Here is an 18,334-nt window from a genome sequence, read left to right as displayed (position 1 = left end):
TGTTTGTATAGACATGGCTATGATTTATACAAGAGATGGTTACATTTCCTATACTGTCTCATAAATTTCTTTATTAAATTGGCAATGTATTGAGTAAAACAAGAAGGATTATATGCAATCCTTCATCTTGTTCTTGTATCACCATATACATATCAGAATGTTGTGACTTAACTCTCCAGAAAATCAAGAACCAGATCCAGCAAGAGTTTGAATGATGGTTTTGTGCCATGGATCTGAGAGGTGCTGGGCAAGATTTTCTATAGGGCCAGCATGAGTAACAGAAGCCTGGACGAAGAAGCCGAGCATGGCCACCATTGCTAGCCTTCCTGCAGATTAACCAACAAGTATGAAAAAGAAATATACCAAAAAAGAACTGAAAAAAACAGGATGTCTGACAAACCATTCTTGATCTCTTTGAGCTTCCATTCTTGGGCATTCTTGATATCTTTAGCCAGACCCAATGGATTGAACAAGGGGCCACCAGGATACCTGTTCAAAAAGTTTAAACTGATAGTTAGACTGTACATACATTTATATTTTATATGTCAGAAAAGAAGTGTGATCAAAGTGAAACCTTGGTAATCAAATATTACCCGGGTTCAAGGCCTTCAAGTGCAGCTTCTATATTGAGGAAGGTTCCTTCTTGTGCTTGAGAACCAGGGTTTTTGAAATCCATATACCTTTTGGTTTCAGCAAAACTATATAAAAACAAGAATCCATCAGAGCTCTTGTACAGGCAAACTCAAATTTTGTTTGCAGTTCATGGTTTTTCATGTTACCCCATCAGTAAGAGCTGAACAACAATCAGAGTTCTTGTACTGGCAAACTCAAATTTTGTTGCTCCTGCTTCATACCACACAGGCAGGTCTTTTATTCCTGTCACACGAAGCAACTGCAGCAGTGCATGCAATTCCATGAGGAAAAATGAAACAAAACAAGAACAAAAAAAAAAAAAAGGCCTAATAATAGTAACAACAAGGATCAAGAACATCATCTTCTGTGGGGCAATGCCAGCTAAGTTAGTTAAGCTGTTGACTTGATAATCACAAGATTACAAGTTTGACTCCTAGTGAAAGTCCTATTGACCTTTTCGGTTTGAGTCTATCAGCTATGAACGTTATATTATAAAGCTGGATTATAAGTTCGACCCCTAGTGGGAACGCCCTTCTTGGGTTTGAACTATGGACAACTTAAGCTGATTTTTTACAATGTGGGATTTAGTCAAAAGGAACATCATGGGTGTTGTTCTTGCTGCTCACATACATCTGTAAAAAGAATTCCGGCAACCCCAGCCATGGCGAAACGGGCATGAACCAGCTCTGCTTGCACATACCATCTCAAGCTCTCCGGATCCTCTCCAAGTCCAAGAGGATCAAACCCGAAATCCCCAGCAAGACTGCAAAAACCACAAGCATATATTAATGGCGGCCGGGGGGGGGGGGTGAACATTATATATCAACCAAGAAACTAGTGGATTGACAGAAAGGGCGGGGCTCACGTACGTTCCGTCAAGATAAGTCGGAGGGTCGAGCCCCGGCAGCCAGGTAGGGCGCTGCTGAGCTCGAACAACAGGATTCCGACATTTCCGCGGACAATAAGGTGCGGTTTTTACGGGTGATGTTTTTCCTATCCCGTTGGACGGAAATGCAGGTGACGCAGGGAAGGTGGGCAAAGCTCGGAAGCTTCTTCCCAATGCAAGTTCCATCTCGATCGTGTTGTACGTTAACTTCCAGCAAGCTAAACAACCATGACGACCTCACTGCATTGCAGAGTTGAATTAAAGATAAGATAGAGTGGCCCCCACTTATCACTTTTCTGTTCAATTTCACACATTTTTCTGGTCCCCTTAATAATAATAAGGAAAAATGGCACTTTTTCCCTCTAAGTTATATACTTATAGCACTTTTTCCCCCTGAATTATTTAAGTGACTCTTTTTTTTCTTGAAATGTTAAATGGACATATTTACCCTTAAAATAAATATTTCATTTATTTTTCTTCTCTAACAAATTATTACTATAATTTGGTTCAAACCAAAGAGATACTATAGCAACCAAACCAAAATATTCCAATTACAATTTAGAATCAAACGCGATACTTAGAGTTTATTAAAATCGCGAGCCGGAATGACCGGCTCATGTTCCGAACTGAAAAAATAAAATACATTTTTTGTTGAATTTAGACTATTTTAAAATAAAAAATAAAATTGTAAAATAAAGACGGTTCAAAATCGTGAACCGGATCCGAAACCACCGGTTCACGGTTCAGGGTCCAGTTTTTTTTTTATTCATAAATTTAATAAATAGAAATCTAAATATTGGATTTTAGATCTGAATCATAACCGAAAACTTTTAATTTGATTACTATAATGTCCGGTTCAGTTCGAACCAAACCGTGGTCATCGCTACATATACACAATAATTTGTTGGAGAAGTAAAATAAATAAAATGTTTACTTTAAGGGTAGAAATGTCAATTTAATATATCAGGGGGAAAACCATCCCTTTTAAAATAATTGAGGTGGCTAATGTACTTACATAAATAATTGAGGGGGAAAAAGTGCTATAAGTATATAACTTAGGGGGAAAAAGTGCCATTTTCCCTAATAATAATATAAAAACTGAACAAATTAATGCCGGAAATGCTGATCAGAGGGTATTATTGTAATTTCGTTTGTTATGTTATATATAGCGTCGGGTTAGTTTCAGCCTAGTGGATCTATCGGATATTCGGATCGGAGCAGCCATGGCTGCTGGTGGTCCGTGCTAAAATGCGCCGCTGGTGAGAATGATGCTAACAGAGCATTAACATGAAATTGAATCCCAGAAAACAAAAATAGTGTCGGATATGCGTGCAGTGACTGCATGATTGCATGCATGAACATGCAAACCGGAAATGATTGGGTTTGAAAAATGATTCTTTATTATTAATTGATAACAAGAAAATTCGCAACTAAAGGACATTTAAGATAAATTCGCCTTATAATTTTAATTGGTAAATGACACTGAAAAAGTAAACCAATTAATCAAATTCTGCTCTTTTTTCTTCCATTGACAATCCTTCAATGTAAATGGTACAAGTGGCTAGCTGTAAAAGCAGGCATATATAGTGTGGATCCTTTACCATTCCCTTGACAATTTGACATGTATAGAAGGTAATAATATATATATATATATATATATATACATATATATATATATAAAATTTATTTTCGGATTAAAAGGTTAAGAAGAAACAGGCGAAAGATAAAGATAAAGTCATTCAACCGAACAAAAATGTACTGTATTAGATTTCAGGCACTCGTTTTTACACTTAAACTCTTGTATTCAATGTTTGCGTGGCGAGAATGAAACTACTGAATTGGTATTGAATACAAAAAATGAGTGCTAAGTATTATTTTTGGAGCAGAAATATTTGGCAAGACTAATTAAAAGACATGCTATTAGAACTGCTTTTACTTGTGACAGAAGGTGAAATTGTCCACCTCAAATACCCTACACCCCGACCCGTAGAACTGCTTTTACTTCTTCTAATCTCCCAATTGATGTTGTTATTGTCTCCAAAATCGGGCCGGTAGCCCATGTATAGGGACCGGGAATGGGCCATACTGAATTCCACTTTCGGGCCCCACCACTTCCCACCTGCACCCACAGTAATCAAACACAAACACATAATTATTCATGCCAACCTGCATCCCTCTTCTCTTCAATTCTTATATATGCTAATATACATAGATTTTGCCTCAACCAAGACTAGTTATGTTTGTGTCAGATAAAATTTTAAGAGCGACACAGTAATTCATAAGTTTTTTTAAACAGGATTAAGTTGAAAGAGACACAACCTTGTAAGTATATATTTATCATTTATATATATTACCTAAACTTAGTAACGAGGTGATGCATAATTATTAACATCTCGAGTTTAGCAAGTTCGTTGCCAGGGCAGGCATGTACTCCACTGCCAAATGGCATGAATGTGTTCGGCTTTGGAGCTTTCTGTGAACAGATGAAAGCAAATTAATTTAGTTAATTTTTCTCTTTTTGTTTGCCTAACATATGCTAATGGGTAGGCATAAATTTCATAAATATATACCTCGAATCTTGAAGGATCAAACTTGTGTGGATCAGAAAAGAAATCTGGATTCTGATGAATATTCCTGAATAAAGGCATGACCTTCCAACCTTTTGGAATTAGGTACCCTACATTACATACACACACATTTTCTTTGTTTTCAGTCCTCCTAAGATCTGTGTCAGCAAAGATATCAAAGTGTTGATCATTAAAGTCATGAAAAAAAATGCTTACCTTTGTATTCCACATCCTCCACTGCCTCTCTGAATGTAAAAGATATGATGCTCGATTTCCTCAAAGTCTCCAAAACAACCTGAGCAACATATATACACACGTATTTTATCATTCTTTTGACTGACGTATGATCCTAATTGACAAAGGATCATAAGGAGATAAGACAATCTAGATGTTTTATAACTGACTGACTCAAACCAAAAAGAATGTATGACTCATATTGGAAGTCAAGCTTGGAACATTGTAGTTACAAAGCGAACAACACTAATTTAGCTGGAGTTGTCCCTATTTTATCCTTCTTTTATAAGTTTGAACTTCAAATTTAAGGGTCCCTTACATCCTCTGCACTGGAGACTTGTGAGATAAGGTAAATCGTAGGACATGTCTTGATGGTACAGTGTTATGAGTTTTTGCACGGACCCTGACGTCTCAGAATTTGACCCTGGGTACTAGCCAGATATTACCCCAAACTCAGTCTTTTACCCACCAAGCTATGTTTCGGGGGCTATTTTGTCATTCTTTTGTTGATATAAATAGATACCTTGTACTTTTTGTTGATAAATTTTGATTTTTCTTGTAGCCTAGAAGTTAGGTTAGTAATGTTACCTTGTGAGTAATTGGCATTTCTCTGGTGTTTCTCCATGTCAAGTGACGAGTTTCTTCAACGTTTAACTGTCTGCAGATTGCCTTCTGTTCAGCCTGCGGCATAAGAACACAATAATTAAAGTGAAAAAAGCTTAGTATATATACAATCTTCTTATCCAGATAAGCTTTTAGTTAAGATAAACACGTTTTTCAATTATTTTTACCTTAACGGACTCGAGAAGTTTGGGGTTATCGTGAAGGTACTTGATGATCCATATGAGGGCACTTGCGGTTGTGTCCTGAGCAGCAAAAAGAACACCGATGATGTTGTCAGCTATTTGGTTTTCTGTCAGACTGATCCCATTCTCGTTTTGAGAACTCAGAAAACAGCTCAAAAGCCCATTCTCTGCTGTCTTCTTCTTCTCCTTCCTCTCGCTAATTATTTTGCATAGAATTTTGCCCAGCATCTTTCTTGCCTACATATACACCAAATTCACTTAGAAATTACAGAATTAATGGCTGCCATTACAGAATTTTACTGGTTTAAATGGATCATCATATCACCTTCAGAGCATTGCTGTAAGAACTTCCTGGAAAGCTTGTCGGAAATGAATTGTACCCTTTCTCGACTATGCAATAATTCCTCTTCAGCTCTTCTTTGTGATGATCCTCCAAGTGCCCAAATATGGCCATAATACCCACCTCGAACGAGAACTGATCGAACACAGAATTCCCGAGAAAAGAGTTTATCAGAAGACCTTCTTTTTAAAAAACTGCAATATTGAAGTAATATAATTAAACTAGTTTTGAGTCGTTGAACCTTTTTCATCTCGCGGAAAGTGTTAACGACTTGGCCGTCAGCCCAGGAGTCCAATGCCGAGACGGCGATGTGTTCAATGTCGGCGACGAAGTTCCGAATTGCCTCGGGGCTGAAACACCGCTGAACCACCTTCCTCAGCCGCAAATGGTAGTCCCCCTGGTGGAAAAACAGGGCGGCGGGGCCGATCAAATCCTCCTTGCTTTTAGGATAGGTTGGCTTGAACAAGTTAGCGTGGGTGACCAGCACGAAACGCGCCGCCTCGGGACTAGCCAGCATGACGCAAGGGTACCCTAACATACGACTCTTAAAGATCTCTCCATACCTGCAATATAATGTTAACCACCACACTTTATTATAAGCAAATTGTGAGAAGACAAAATTGAACTCCATCTCTAAGCTGATAGTTGGATTAGGCTGAGATTCGAATTCATGATCTTTGGTCTGATACCAAATTGAAATATGCTCCATCTCAACTAAAAGTCTAAACTGATAGTTAGATGGCTATATGCTCACAGACAAGACATTAAGAATAAATATGGAAATGGTCGAAACTAACGAACCTTGTGTGTCTGTCGGAGAAGAAGATGTTTGGGTCTTGAGAGTAAAGCTGAAGAGTTTCTCCTATGTATGGCCATCCCATCGAGCCTGGAGGGAGTTTGTGCTTCTTCTTGTTTCTTGTTGCACACAGAATATATGAAAACACAGAGAGAACAAGTATGAAAACATAGAATACCACTCCATATTTCTCCATTTTATCTCTCCCTCTCTCTCTCTATCTCTCTCTTAGAGACACCCAAAGTGTTTGGAGCTTGCAGGTTTTTGTTGTTGAGCAGTACTGCAAAGCACCCTAGATGGGGAGTGGGTGCGAAATGGAGGTGTTGTATTTATAGAAGGGAAGGGCATATGAGACAAAATCGATCATATTGTCTTAGACTAAAATATAAGGTGTTGATTAAATATATAGTATAGAATATAGATCCACTTGAATATCTTAAAATTAAAGTGAATATAAATAGGAGTGTCGAGGGCAATCAAGGGAAGTAGCTAGCTTGACCCAGGCCACTTCGTGATGACAATGGTGTATGGATTTATCTTTAAGATTGTCGTTTGACAGTGGAGTAGTGGACTATTTTTGATGAATTGAATAAATTAGAATAAAAGCTCAGGGGATGTTTTGGAGAGCGATTCAATGGTTATAACTAGGGATGTCAATCGGGTCAGCCCGCTCGGTTTTGGGTTAGTCCTGTCGGGTTGTCAGGCTAATCGGTTTATTAATATTTTATTCTCCGGTTCGATTTCACTATAATCCTAAAATTTGAGTTGTCGGGCTAATCAGACGGGTTGAACCATCTGAACTAAAATTAGAAACTGAAAGTGAGTACCCATATTTAGAGTAGGGATGACAATGGGGCAGGGACTGGAAGTATACTCCCGTCTCCCTCCTCGGCGGGAAATTGAAAATAGTCTTCATCTTCGTCCCCGCAGAGAATCTCCGTCCTCGGTCAATTTTTAGTCAAAATATTAAATTAATGTAATTTTAAATTTTAAAAAATTAAAAACTTAAATTTTATATATATATATATATATATATATATATATATATATATATATATATATATATATTTATTTATTTATTTATTTATTTATTTATTTATTTTTAATTATAATAATTATTTCATGTATGTTAAGTTTTACATCACTTCTATAATAAAGAATAGTTTTCAATAGTTCGGGTTATCATGCTAGCCCTTTTAATTTCGGGCTAGTCCTATCGGCCATCAAGCTTATTAATTTCGAACCATAGCGCAGTCGATTTTTGTTTTATCAGGTGGATCCATCGAGTTCAGACTGAATTAACATCCCTAGTTGTAACTGACAAAATTAAACAAGGGAAAACAAGAAGGGCCACGTGCATATTGTTGTTTGAGGCATGTGCAATTGTGCATTTTGAAACTTATAGAAGTGTAGACTAGATGGCTACACATTCTTAATTAATACTCCTTCTAATGAAAAATATATAAGCCCTGTTTGGTAAAATAGTTAGCTTATAGATCAATTTTAACTTGGTTTAAATATTAATATAAATGTTTGGTTAATTAGCTTTTTATATTTCAAAATTTTAAAATTCAAAAAGCTATTCAAAGCAACATTTTCAATTAGCTTTTTGAGAAAAGAAATTATACCAAATAGCTATCAGCTAGCTAATTTACCAAACATTTTTCTACAATTAACTAATGTTATCAACTAGTTATACTATCTAATTAATCCAATCAGCTAACAACTAACAACTATTTATCAAACAGGGCGAATGGCCATTGTCTCTTCTATAACTCGTCACCAAGATATTACAGTATCATACTTAAAAGTTCATTGTTATGAAATTTTTATACCTCATGTACTTATTGAGACATAAATAACTAGCAGTAAACCCAATTTCTATTAACAACAACAATAATAACACATTAAGAAGAATCTAGCTAGATCTTAAAAATATAATTTGAGATAACTTAGTCAAGTTGATTAATTAATTAGCTTGATAATAACTTGGGACAAATTTTTTTTTAGAAATGGTCTCGAACCCTCTATAAGAATTTAAACATCTTGGATTAGTCAATGGTTTTCCTGTTTAATGTTAAATCATTAACATGTAGATTTTATGAAGTGAGAACTTTTTTACCCTATGCAACTGTACTAAGCTAAATCTTAATTAATCAAACACATGGCCCGCAGCTAATATTTCATATTTATTAAATTTATTATAATATATGACGATAAAATGTTATTATAACTCTCATATTCTAATTATTTATAAATTGATTATTACATAATAATTATATTACTAGCTTTGACATTTCGGTGATGTTGATTGAAAAATTGTTCAGCATAACTAAATGTAAAAAAAAAATAAAAAATAACATAGTCATGTACCTAATTAGAAAATGTTACGAAATAATAATTAAGAAACAAATGTAATTTTAAGTAGAATAATCAGGTTGGTTCCAAAAAAAAATAATAATAATAATTAGGTAACTAAAAATAAAATTTTCTTCTTTTTTCATGATCTCTCTTCCACATCATATGAATTACTTTAAAAATTAAAAAAAAAAAAAATCTCATTGATAGAGATGCTTATATTAGTGATTTGATGGCCTAGATAACCTATGAGTTAACGTAGTAATAGAAAACATATATAGGATTAATTTTTGCAAGGGCTAAGGCAAGGATTAATTTTTGTATTAATACTTCCCAAACTGGTTGAATCATAGGCTTAAATCTTTGTTTACGGTTTACAAGAGTCCCTTCATTTTAAGAGGTTATTTTTACAATGTCACTTATGAGACTCAATCTCTGATCCTTCTTTCTAAATTTTATTCCTATGACCAATTGAGTTTTGGTCCATGTGAGTTAATTTTTGTATTAATTAATTGCATCATATGATGACTTGTGAGGCCACGTGGTGGAAAGTCATGGAATGCTGGATGGATCTCAGATACATCTGAGCAGTCTCTTGATAGTACTAGAATGGGTGTTGGAGAAATTAAACTGCTCCTTTGACTAACTGCAATTTCTCAGGAGAGACCGGAATCCAATCAAACACTAATGCCCCATTTGATTCACGAAAAATATTTGAGGAAATAAAAATTGAAATTTTATGAAATAAAAATTGAAATTTTATGAAATAAAATAAATTATTATTTTTTGACAAAAAATAAAATAAATTATTAAAAAAATATGTTTCATTGTTTGGTTGGTGAAAAATAAATTATCGTGAATATGAATTCCATTATTTTGTTAGGTTTGGAAATGTAAAGAATTATATTAATATAAAGATAAATATTCCCCCAACAATAATAATGAAAATAAATTATACTTATGTATAGTAATAGTCCAATCATGTTATATATTTTTCTCAAATCGCGTGGAAAACAAAATACACCCTTATGCAAGAAATTTGTTTTCTTCCACTTTTAGGAATTTCTTTTTCAAAGAAAATTGAATTCCATGAACCAAACAACATAAACAACATTTTTCTCACATTTTAGGAAAACATTTCCCATGAAAATTGTTTCCATCCAACTAAGATCCCCTAAAATCTATTCAACATATTGCACCATGAGTGACTTTTCTATGAAATCATCTCACAAATTCTAATCTGTGAGACGAATCAGGTCAATATAAAAATATTATACTTATATTAAAAAATTAATATTAATCAAAAATAAATAGTTTGTTACTTTAATAAAAAGTGTAATACAGAGTACTTTTGAAGAAAATGTAATATTTTTAAATCAAAATATACGTATTATATTTTTTTTAAAAGTGTTATGTTTTTTTATAAGTAACAAACGCTTTATTTCTAATTAGTATTATATTTTTCAGTATAAGCATTACACTTTCATTTTGACCTTACTTGTCTCACAAAAGTTTTTGCCTTGCAACTAAGAGAAAGGAAATCCAAGGTGAATTATTATCTGATATAAAGGTGTTAATTGTGTAAATTTTATTATTATGTACTCTGCAATAACTTACAAATCATACAAAAAAGGTAGCCTATACTAATTAAAGTTATATGCAATGAATTTAACTAAGGGGGCGTTTGGTTCAGGTTATATATGATAACTAATGTTATATTTGCTTGGTAATATAAGATTCTTTCTCATGTTTGGTTCATGTTATGTAACTTTTACAAGGAATGTCAGATAATCTCCTCATTAAGTTTTTAGCTATTTGAAAGGAATGTGAGATACCCTCCAATTTCTTAGGTAATCTCACATTCCTTTGTCTTACTATTAATGTTGGGCTTTGTATTTTTTAATCAATTTATCTTATTATCGTTGTCTTATTTACGTATCTTAATTTTAAATTAAATACAGGAATCTAACATTCCCAATAATCTAATATTCCTTAAGGTAATATATCGCCGTGGTATATTTTCCAGTGTGTACATGCGTACTTACTGCAAACAACGCTGCAGCTAGGTCACCCCAGCATCTGATCTAGATCTTGTGATCTTAAAAATTATTATAGCAGGGGCATCGATTTCTTTGTATAGCATGATGATCGATGCCACGTACGTAATATACATTATATCATATCATTTTGATTATTTAACATTATTTTGGCACATTTTCCTCACCATATTCATAAGATTCCTCAGAGGAGTACCTTGTTGTCTGCCCTATTGAAAGAAAAAATTCTGGTATTGATCGAACTTGTTCTCTCGTAAAAATCATCTTTAAGTGAAAGGTGTGAACTACTGCACAAGTGTACACAATCTACTACATTATATTAATATATCATAATTACTCCCATGCATGATTTAATCGCAATGCTTTCTAATTTTGAAAGCTTACAAGGTTCGCAATTAAAAAAAAAAATTAAATAAATAATGTGTTTGTCACGCTAGCGTGCAATTTCCTCTTCTTTCAGGTATATATGTTCAGTCTTACTCATTTAATATAATTCATAATTCATTTATGCAAGTAAAAAAGAGCACAATTTTGTCTTTTTAACTCTCTTCCACCCACCAATGTATCAAGGTTTGGTTGATGACAACTTGGAAACTAAAACCATAGCCGGTATCAATAAACAAGAGGACTTTTAGGTTAGTGGAATTAAAATATGATTCAATTTGTTGGTTGTGACGAGGAAGAGTTCTAGTAAGGCTAATATCTGAAGCTATATAAACACTGTAGTAAAAATTGATCTAGGCTGAGGTAAATTACTCTTTAGGCGATTATCTATGTGCTCAATTCGACCAATTCGGTTGAGTTGGTGGCGAACTTGACTGGGTTAGCTGAGTTAACTCAGTTTTCTATCTGACAATAATAAGAGATCAAAATAAAGCAATGTTTTTTTTTTTTAAGGAAAATAAAGCAATGTTAATTACAATAAAAGCTTGGTTTCATGATTACCATGACGTACGTAGTAGCTTTTTAAGGAGATAAACAATGTCATTATCCATAGCAACTTTATTCAAGATAACATTTTGCATGATCCAATTGAATCATATGATATATTTACATTTCTTTTTCTTTTTGTGCTGGGATTTTTTTCTTTTTTCTTTTTTTTTTCTTGTGGAGTTTATAATTATTACTGGGTATGTAATCCTATATACGTAATCTCTAGTTGGTCCAATAATGCATTATTTTCCATCCCTTTTTAAGGGGAACTTGGTATCATAAATAAATAATGCTGGACAGCTTGAAAGATATGACCATTCTTCATTCGCGGTTGTACTGAAGCCATCAAATAAAGATTGATGATGACTTTATAATAATTATATATTGTCAATTGTGTGGTCCTTTTGACTAGTTTATAATGGCAGATGTAATGTGGCTACCATTAACACCCTCGGATGATATATGTACGGTGTAGGACCTTGGCATTATAAATATCTATCTTTTGTTTTAGGAGAAAATTTGCGATCACTATTTAACGATACACATTTAATAAAATTTGTTGATTTTTAAATTTTTAACTAATAAAATTTACCAAGACTATGTGGTCTAATGGTACCTGGGTTGGTCTAATGCGTTTTTGGTTCTTTGTGTTTCAGTAGGTTGAGAAAGTATATGAATAGATACTACATTGTAATAGAGCCAGTAGCATTTAAAAAAAAAAAACTAATAAAAAATTTTAAGAAGATAAACCCCCATGGCTGATTTGTACATTCTTGCATACACCTTATCAAATTCCATTTTTAATTTTATGTATGAATCTTTGGTTTCGTGTGTGTATAAGAAGGGTAACCGCACAAGCCAATTATGGTCCATCATGCTGTTGATGTAGCACATTTTTGTTGGGGCTAATAGGGCCATAGGGGACATGCACAAATTATATATATTGTAGAACATGGTCGCATTGTGGTCCCAAATTCAAATTGTGTACTTACTTTTAACATATTATGTACCTTTAAGTAAATTGAACATACATAATATGTGAACTGCAAGTATATAACACATGCATGTACATAATTTGTTAATTAAATATATAAATATATTAACTGTAACATGTTCAAATTATGTACTTGCAGTTAACATATTTTGTATATTTTTTGTTTAAAAGATATATAAAAATATGTTAATTGCATATATATAATTTAGACATGATTTATAATGTGCATGGTGAACTCTGGTCCATGATATATTGAAGTGACTTGCTATATTTTGCCTTGTAACAATAAACGGCGTAAATTGATAATAGTTTAAAATTTTGATTTGTGAAAATTTCTTTTCATTATAATAGTTTACAATTATAACATCAAGGGGCGGCAACTATATTCATCGTCTTGAACTTATCCTTGCATGACGTTTGGTTGTGAAAACTGTAATTCATTTTTCCCTAATTCTAAAATGTGAAAGAGAGAGATAATGCTAAGCAAGGACAACGCAGCGGTGAATTACACCGCCTATATGAACCATAACGAGGTAGTCGATGGTCTTCTATGGGATAGTATCGAAAATCATGAGGCCACAGCTATCACCCATCATTATTGCGTGGTCAAAAACACATAAATATATTATTCTAACTTATAAGATACATTATCTTATTCTAAAAATTTTATTATTCTAATACATAAAGTACATTATACATTAGTCTAACTCATAAAATACATTATTTCATCTCAGAAATTTTATTATTCTAACACATGCATATAAAGTACATTATTCTAACACATAAAGTGCATTATTATAACTCATAAAATACATTATCTTATGCCAGAATATTCATTATTCTAACAAGTGCGCGAAGTAAATTTTTTTTTTTTTTTAATATCAAAACGATGTCGTTTTGGACCGTACGTGATCCACACAGTTAATTTACCCAACTATCGCTCTCAGTGAGTTTTGCAAGGGAGTGCTGGTGTGTGTAACACTCACTAACGTTTCTTTGTTTTTTTTTTTTTTAATATACATATAAACGTTTTTGAAAAATAAATAAAATAAAAAAAAAAAAAAAACATATAACAATAGAATCCCCGTCCACCTCCACTTAGAAGAAAAAAAAAAAAAAAAAAAAAAAAAAAAAAAAAAAAACCTTGACCAAAAATTCGAAAAATCAATCAATGAGTTTGCTCCTAATCCTTAGCTTGTATGTATGCTATTATAGAACCGTACCATGTGCGTTGGATTCTTAGGATCTCCGATCAGATTGAGACCTAATTTCTTGAAGTAGTAATATGGGACCTTACTGTCCCTTCTATAATTGTCAAAGCATTGGAATAAGTGAATTGAAGAACACTGCAGCCTCCATATAAGAGCATCCACATTAGTTGGGAAGATTTGGGAGATAATGTAAGAATGATTAAGAGAGAGAATATGAAAATGGGAGGAAAAAAAAAAAAACAAAATTGATTTTTAAAACAAAAAAAAAATTAAAGAGCCTCCGGGCGCGTGCAGTGCACGCGCCCGGCCTTTCTCCTCAGTTCCGCGATACGTGCGGAACTGCGGTGTTTCGTTTTTTTTTTTTTTTTTTTTTTTTTTTTTTTTTTTTTTTTTGCCATTCTCTCCTCCTTTGCAGGAGGATTATTTTCTCCATTCTCTCCTTCTCCCATCTGTTAAGCTGCATATTTGTGTACTATTATCTCCATATTATCCTCTGATGAGGATGCTCTAATGGAGTTGGACACACTCTCTCTCTCTCCCCCTCTATATATATATATATATATATATATATATATATATATATATATATATATATATATATATATATATATATAATTCACCACTTAAAAAATAAATAGAGAGCAACATTCACAAAAGCACACTAATATCTTAAGTAAAATCGAATCAAGTTTCTTTTAAATTGAATTAGATAAAATTTTACAAAATTTTAAATATAGTATAAAATCATCGAATTAAAAAGATTTAAATATAATTATTAAAAGATACTGGCTATTATATGTTGGTGTACATTAATGAGATCTTAACATAAATCAACAAGTTAATTATTAGATGGAATATGATTTTCAATTCATACTTACATGAAGATTATGAGTTGAATTTTTAGTAACACTTTTATGGATTGAATTTATTATATAAAATTTTTTTAGTTATACAAAAAAAATAAATTTAGTGAGATTTATCTATTTGATTTGTGAATTGTTGGGGAATTAAAAGTGAGTATATATGTCAGAAGTGATAATAGGTGGGCAGAATTGAAGATCTTCATGGGGATATAGAGAGAGGCACGCACGCACGTGTCCATTTTGCATGCATGGCTACTTTGAGTCCAACTCCGACAGCAACAAGACTGTGTTCGATCTGCTACTCCTTTCAATGTCGTATATATATAAGATTTCTTGATGCCGTGTAAATCTGTAATGCCATTAATTGGGTAAGATTTCCAGATCGAGTTAACGTAAGGCGGCACGTTTGCGTTGACAAGCTCGGTCCACGAGTTAGTTTCGGGTGGAAACGAGTTGAGCTTGGGGTGTAAACGAGTCGAGCCGAGCTCGAACCTGGGTTGGCTTGAGCTTGAGCTCGTTAAGGAAGGCTCGGCTCGAGTTCGAGCTCGAGCTCGATCGAGCTCAACAATTGATGCTCGAGCTCGAGTTCTAGCTCGATTTTGGGTTCGAGTTCGGGCTTGATTTTGACCTCAAATTTGACCTGTTTAATTTTAAATTCATGTTCCAATTAAAAATAAACTACTTTGTTTTATCCATACATAACTGGTAGTTGTCGGCTAAGTAAATTGACAGAGACCGGAGACTACTCGACTGTCTTCGTGTCTCGTCTTCTGTCGGCTGAGTGCCTGAGCTAGGGCGTGGGGAATGGGGAGTTGGGGAAGGGATAGAAGATTAGAAGGGTAGAAATTTAATTATTATATATATATAAAATTATATATAAGGCTCGCGAGCGGCTCGACGAGCCACGAGCCTAGAATAATTAGGCTCGGCTCGAGCTCGATTATTAAACGAGCCGCTCGCGAGCGGCTCATGAGTAGTTCGGCTCATTTACACCCCTAAGTTGAGCTATTTATAAGACCGTTCAATTGCTGCCTGATTCGAGTTTGATGAAATTTGAATTTGAGTCGACTTCTTTAATAATCAATTTGAATATAATTTTTTTTTTTGTAGCTCGCTAAGTTGTTCACGAGCCTCTCTCACACGCACATATATACAATTTGAACTCAAGCTCTATTTGGACCAATTGAATCATCAATGTCAAGATTTATATAAAAATTAACGATCTGAACTTGAGCATGCCTAAGTTCGATTTTGGCTAGACCCGTTTGAATCTCGAAGTAAAATAATATTTTTATGTCTAAATTAATTTTATAGGTAAGAAAAAAGGAATAAAAACATTGTGAGACACACTTCTTTTTCTAAATCAATCAAAGCATACCACATCAACAGAGGTCAGAGGGTAAAAATAGAGTAAAAAGTTACTCCCTCTGTCCCATTTTGCATGTCTTACTTTCCTTTTTAGTTTGTCCCAAAATGTTGTCCTCTTTCCAAAATTGAACATCACCATCATTCTACTTTTTCCCAAATTACCCTTATGACTTTTGCTTTTATTTCCAAAAGTGAAAAAGTGAAGGGCATAATTGGAAAATACATAGCATTTACTTTAATTCATTAAAAAGCGTGCAAAAAGCAAATGAGACAACCAATTCGGGACGGAGGGAGTAGAATGCATCAAGAAAACTCTGTAGTGTTGATGGACGCAAAGTTTTTTTACACACAATAAAGATTGTATATGCTTTAAATTGAAGAATGTGCACTGTATTTTTTTTAAAAGTTGATTATTTAACGACTGTGTATATACAATATGTTAAATACGCCGCCCTTTATGTGTACAGAATAAAATAAAAATAAAAATAGAAGGAATCTAGCTAGCTAAAGAGTAATAAAGAGTAAAGACTAAAAGGGATAATATTCAATATAATGCACCGATCTGCAAGTGCATTTCACGTCATATATACCTACAATGGTACAATTTGTATCTTTACATTTGGACAAGCATATATACATATAGCAAGTAGCTCACAACACTTTGTTGTTAATTGCACTGAAATAGGTATAGCTTGTCTTTTTTTGTGTTCATGTATTCCTACGCAATCACAGATAGATCTTGGATATCTGCATGTCATGTACAATTTGTTTCTTTCTTCCTTCAAATCATTGAAACTAAACAAGTTTTGTCCTATATATATTATAATTAATTAATGGATAAAGTCATGTGTTATATAATTGATGATTAGTCTATTTTCTGTGAGTGATGAAAAAAATTCGAAATCATTATCCGAGAGTGTGTACTATTAGTAAACCCCACTGATTTTATGTAATAGCCTGTAATATAACGGGCTTGACTGAGAAGGTATGTAGTTCATTCCTGTTGGGTATTGATTGGGTTAGTCAAGTTCAGTCTCTGTTCAATTCGAGACGTGACATTGTGACTTACCACGTAGGTATCTGATTAAATAGTTAATGTCCACCTACTTATCACCAATATGCTTATATAATCCAAGAGCTCAAGTCGGCAGCTTTATATATTCATCAGATCAACTCATAATAATCATCTCTATCTCCTAGCCAGCCTGCATGTATATTATCTTAGCTTGCTAGCTAGCTAATAGATTTTGTACGACAGACAATAAATATTGGGGATAATTCATGCACGTCGGCATGCAAGTTGGCCATGGCATGCAGGAACAATAGTATGTTTACACTCTCAAAAGCCATTATAATGGTGACAACTGACAAATACATAATCTATATATGAATTCTACCCCTATCTGGCTATATATCTTAATAATATAATAAGAAAGCAATAGCCTACATTCTATTCATGCCTTTATCATGTTCATTTACTAGTATTTCTTAAAACTTTATGTTGCTGTCGGCTTATATGCATGCATATACATTTCTTTTTGACGAGGGAAGCTGCAATAAAAAATTATGCACTAGATAAATTCCACTCTTGTATAATAGTTCACAAATTGCCAATCTATATGACGATGGACTCAATCAAAAAAATATTGACAAGAATCAAACTCGTGATCCAAGGAATAAATTCATGCATGCTAGCTCTACCCACCCGGCCACTCCTTATAGGGCAATGGATGCATATACTTTCTTAATCTATAAATTTTAAAGAGTTAATACCCGATTTGATCCCTCGACTATTAGGATTTCACCAATTTAATTCTCGACTTCTAAACTTGTTCAATTTCATCCCCAACTATGAAATTTTTACCTAAAATAGTCCTTTGTCCAAATCAAAATAGTTATGATTAAGACTATTTTGGTTAACAATTGCATAGTTGTGGATGAAATTGAGCAAAACTGAAAGTCTATTATCAAAGTGGTGAAATTCTATTAGTCGAGGGATCAAATCGGGTATTAACTCAATTTAAAATTATAGTGAGAACGTTACTATATAAGTCTAGCTATATATCAAATTGAATGATATGTTTTATTTCATTTAAAAGTTTAAACTAATAGATGGATATACATTGGCCCTGTTTGGTAAAATAGTTAGCCTATAGGCCAATTTTAGCTTATTTGACCATTGTTAGTTGTTTGACTTGATTTAAAAATCAATATAAGTGTTTGGTTGATTAGTTTTTTGTACTCCAAAATGTTAAAATTCAAAAAGATACTCAAAGCAATTTTTTTAA

At 33.4% G+C, this 18,334-nt stretch overlaps 2 protein-coding genes across 2 annotated transcripts; both read right to left on the bottom strand.

Moving 5' to 3' along the window:
- Positions 1–54: 54 nt before the first annotated feature.
- On the bottom strand, positions 55–1,823 carry LOC109149799 (photosystem I chlorophyll a/b-binding protein 5, chloroplastic). Its single transcript, XM_019297802.1, has 6 exons — positions 1,503–1,823; positions 1,264–1,396; positions 780–892; positions 594–698; positions 401–489; positions 55–326 (listed from the first exon to the last, which is right to left on the bottom strand). The coding sequence occupies exons 1-6, from the start codon at positions 1,703–1,705 to the stop codon at positions 184–186; spliced, it is 786 nt and encodes a 261-aa protein (XP_019153347.1). The 5' UTR covers positions 1,706–1,823; the 3' UTR covers positions 55–183.
- A 1,420-nt stretch (positions 1,824–3,243) lies between these two features.
- LOC109149139 (abscisic acid 8'-hydroxylase 4-like) lies at positions 3,244–6,583 on the bottom strand. Its single transcript, XM_019296792.1, has 9 exons — positions 6,268–6,583; positions 5,708–6,029; positions 5,452–5,601; positions 5,112–5,363; positions 4,909–5,001; positions 4,303–4,381; positions 4,090–4,196; positions 3,874–3,992; positions 3,244–3,638 (listed from the first exon to the last, which is right to left on the bottom strand). Exons 1-9 carry the CDS (start codon positions 6,456–6,458, stop codon positions 3,548–3,550), a joined length of 1,404 nt encoding a protein of 467 aa, XP_019152337.1. The 5' UTR covers positions 6,459–6,583; the 3' UTR covers positions 3,244–3,547.
- Positions 6,584–18,334: the final 11,751 nt, after the last annotated feature.

The sequence above is a fragment of the Ipomoea nil genome, unplaced genomic scaffold (genome assembly GCF_001879475.1).
Source record: "Ipomoea nil cultivar Tokyo-kokei standard unplaced genomic scaffold, Asagao_1.1 scaffold2159, whole genome shotgun sequence".
NCBI classification, from domain to species: Eukaryota; Viridiplantae; Streptophyta; class Magnoliopsida; order Solanales; family Convolvulaceae; genus Ipomoea; species Ipomoea nil.
The sequence above is the reverse complement of the archived record's forward strand: the minus strand, read 5'-3'. Positions and strand labels throughout refer to the sequence as shown.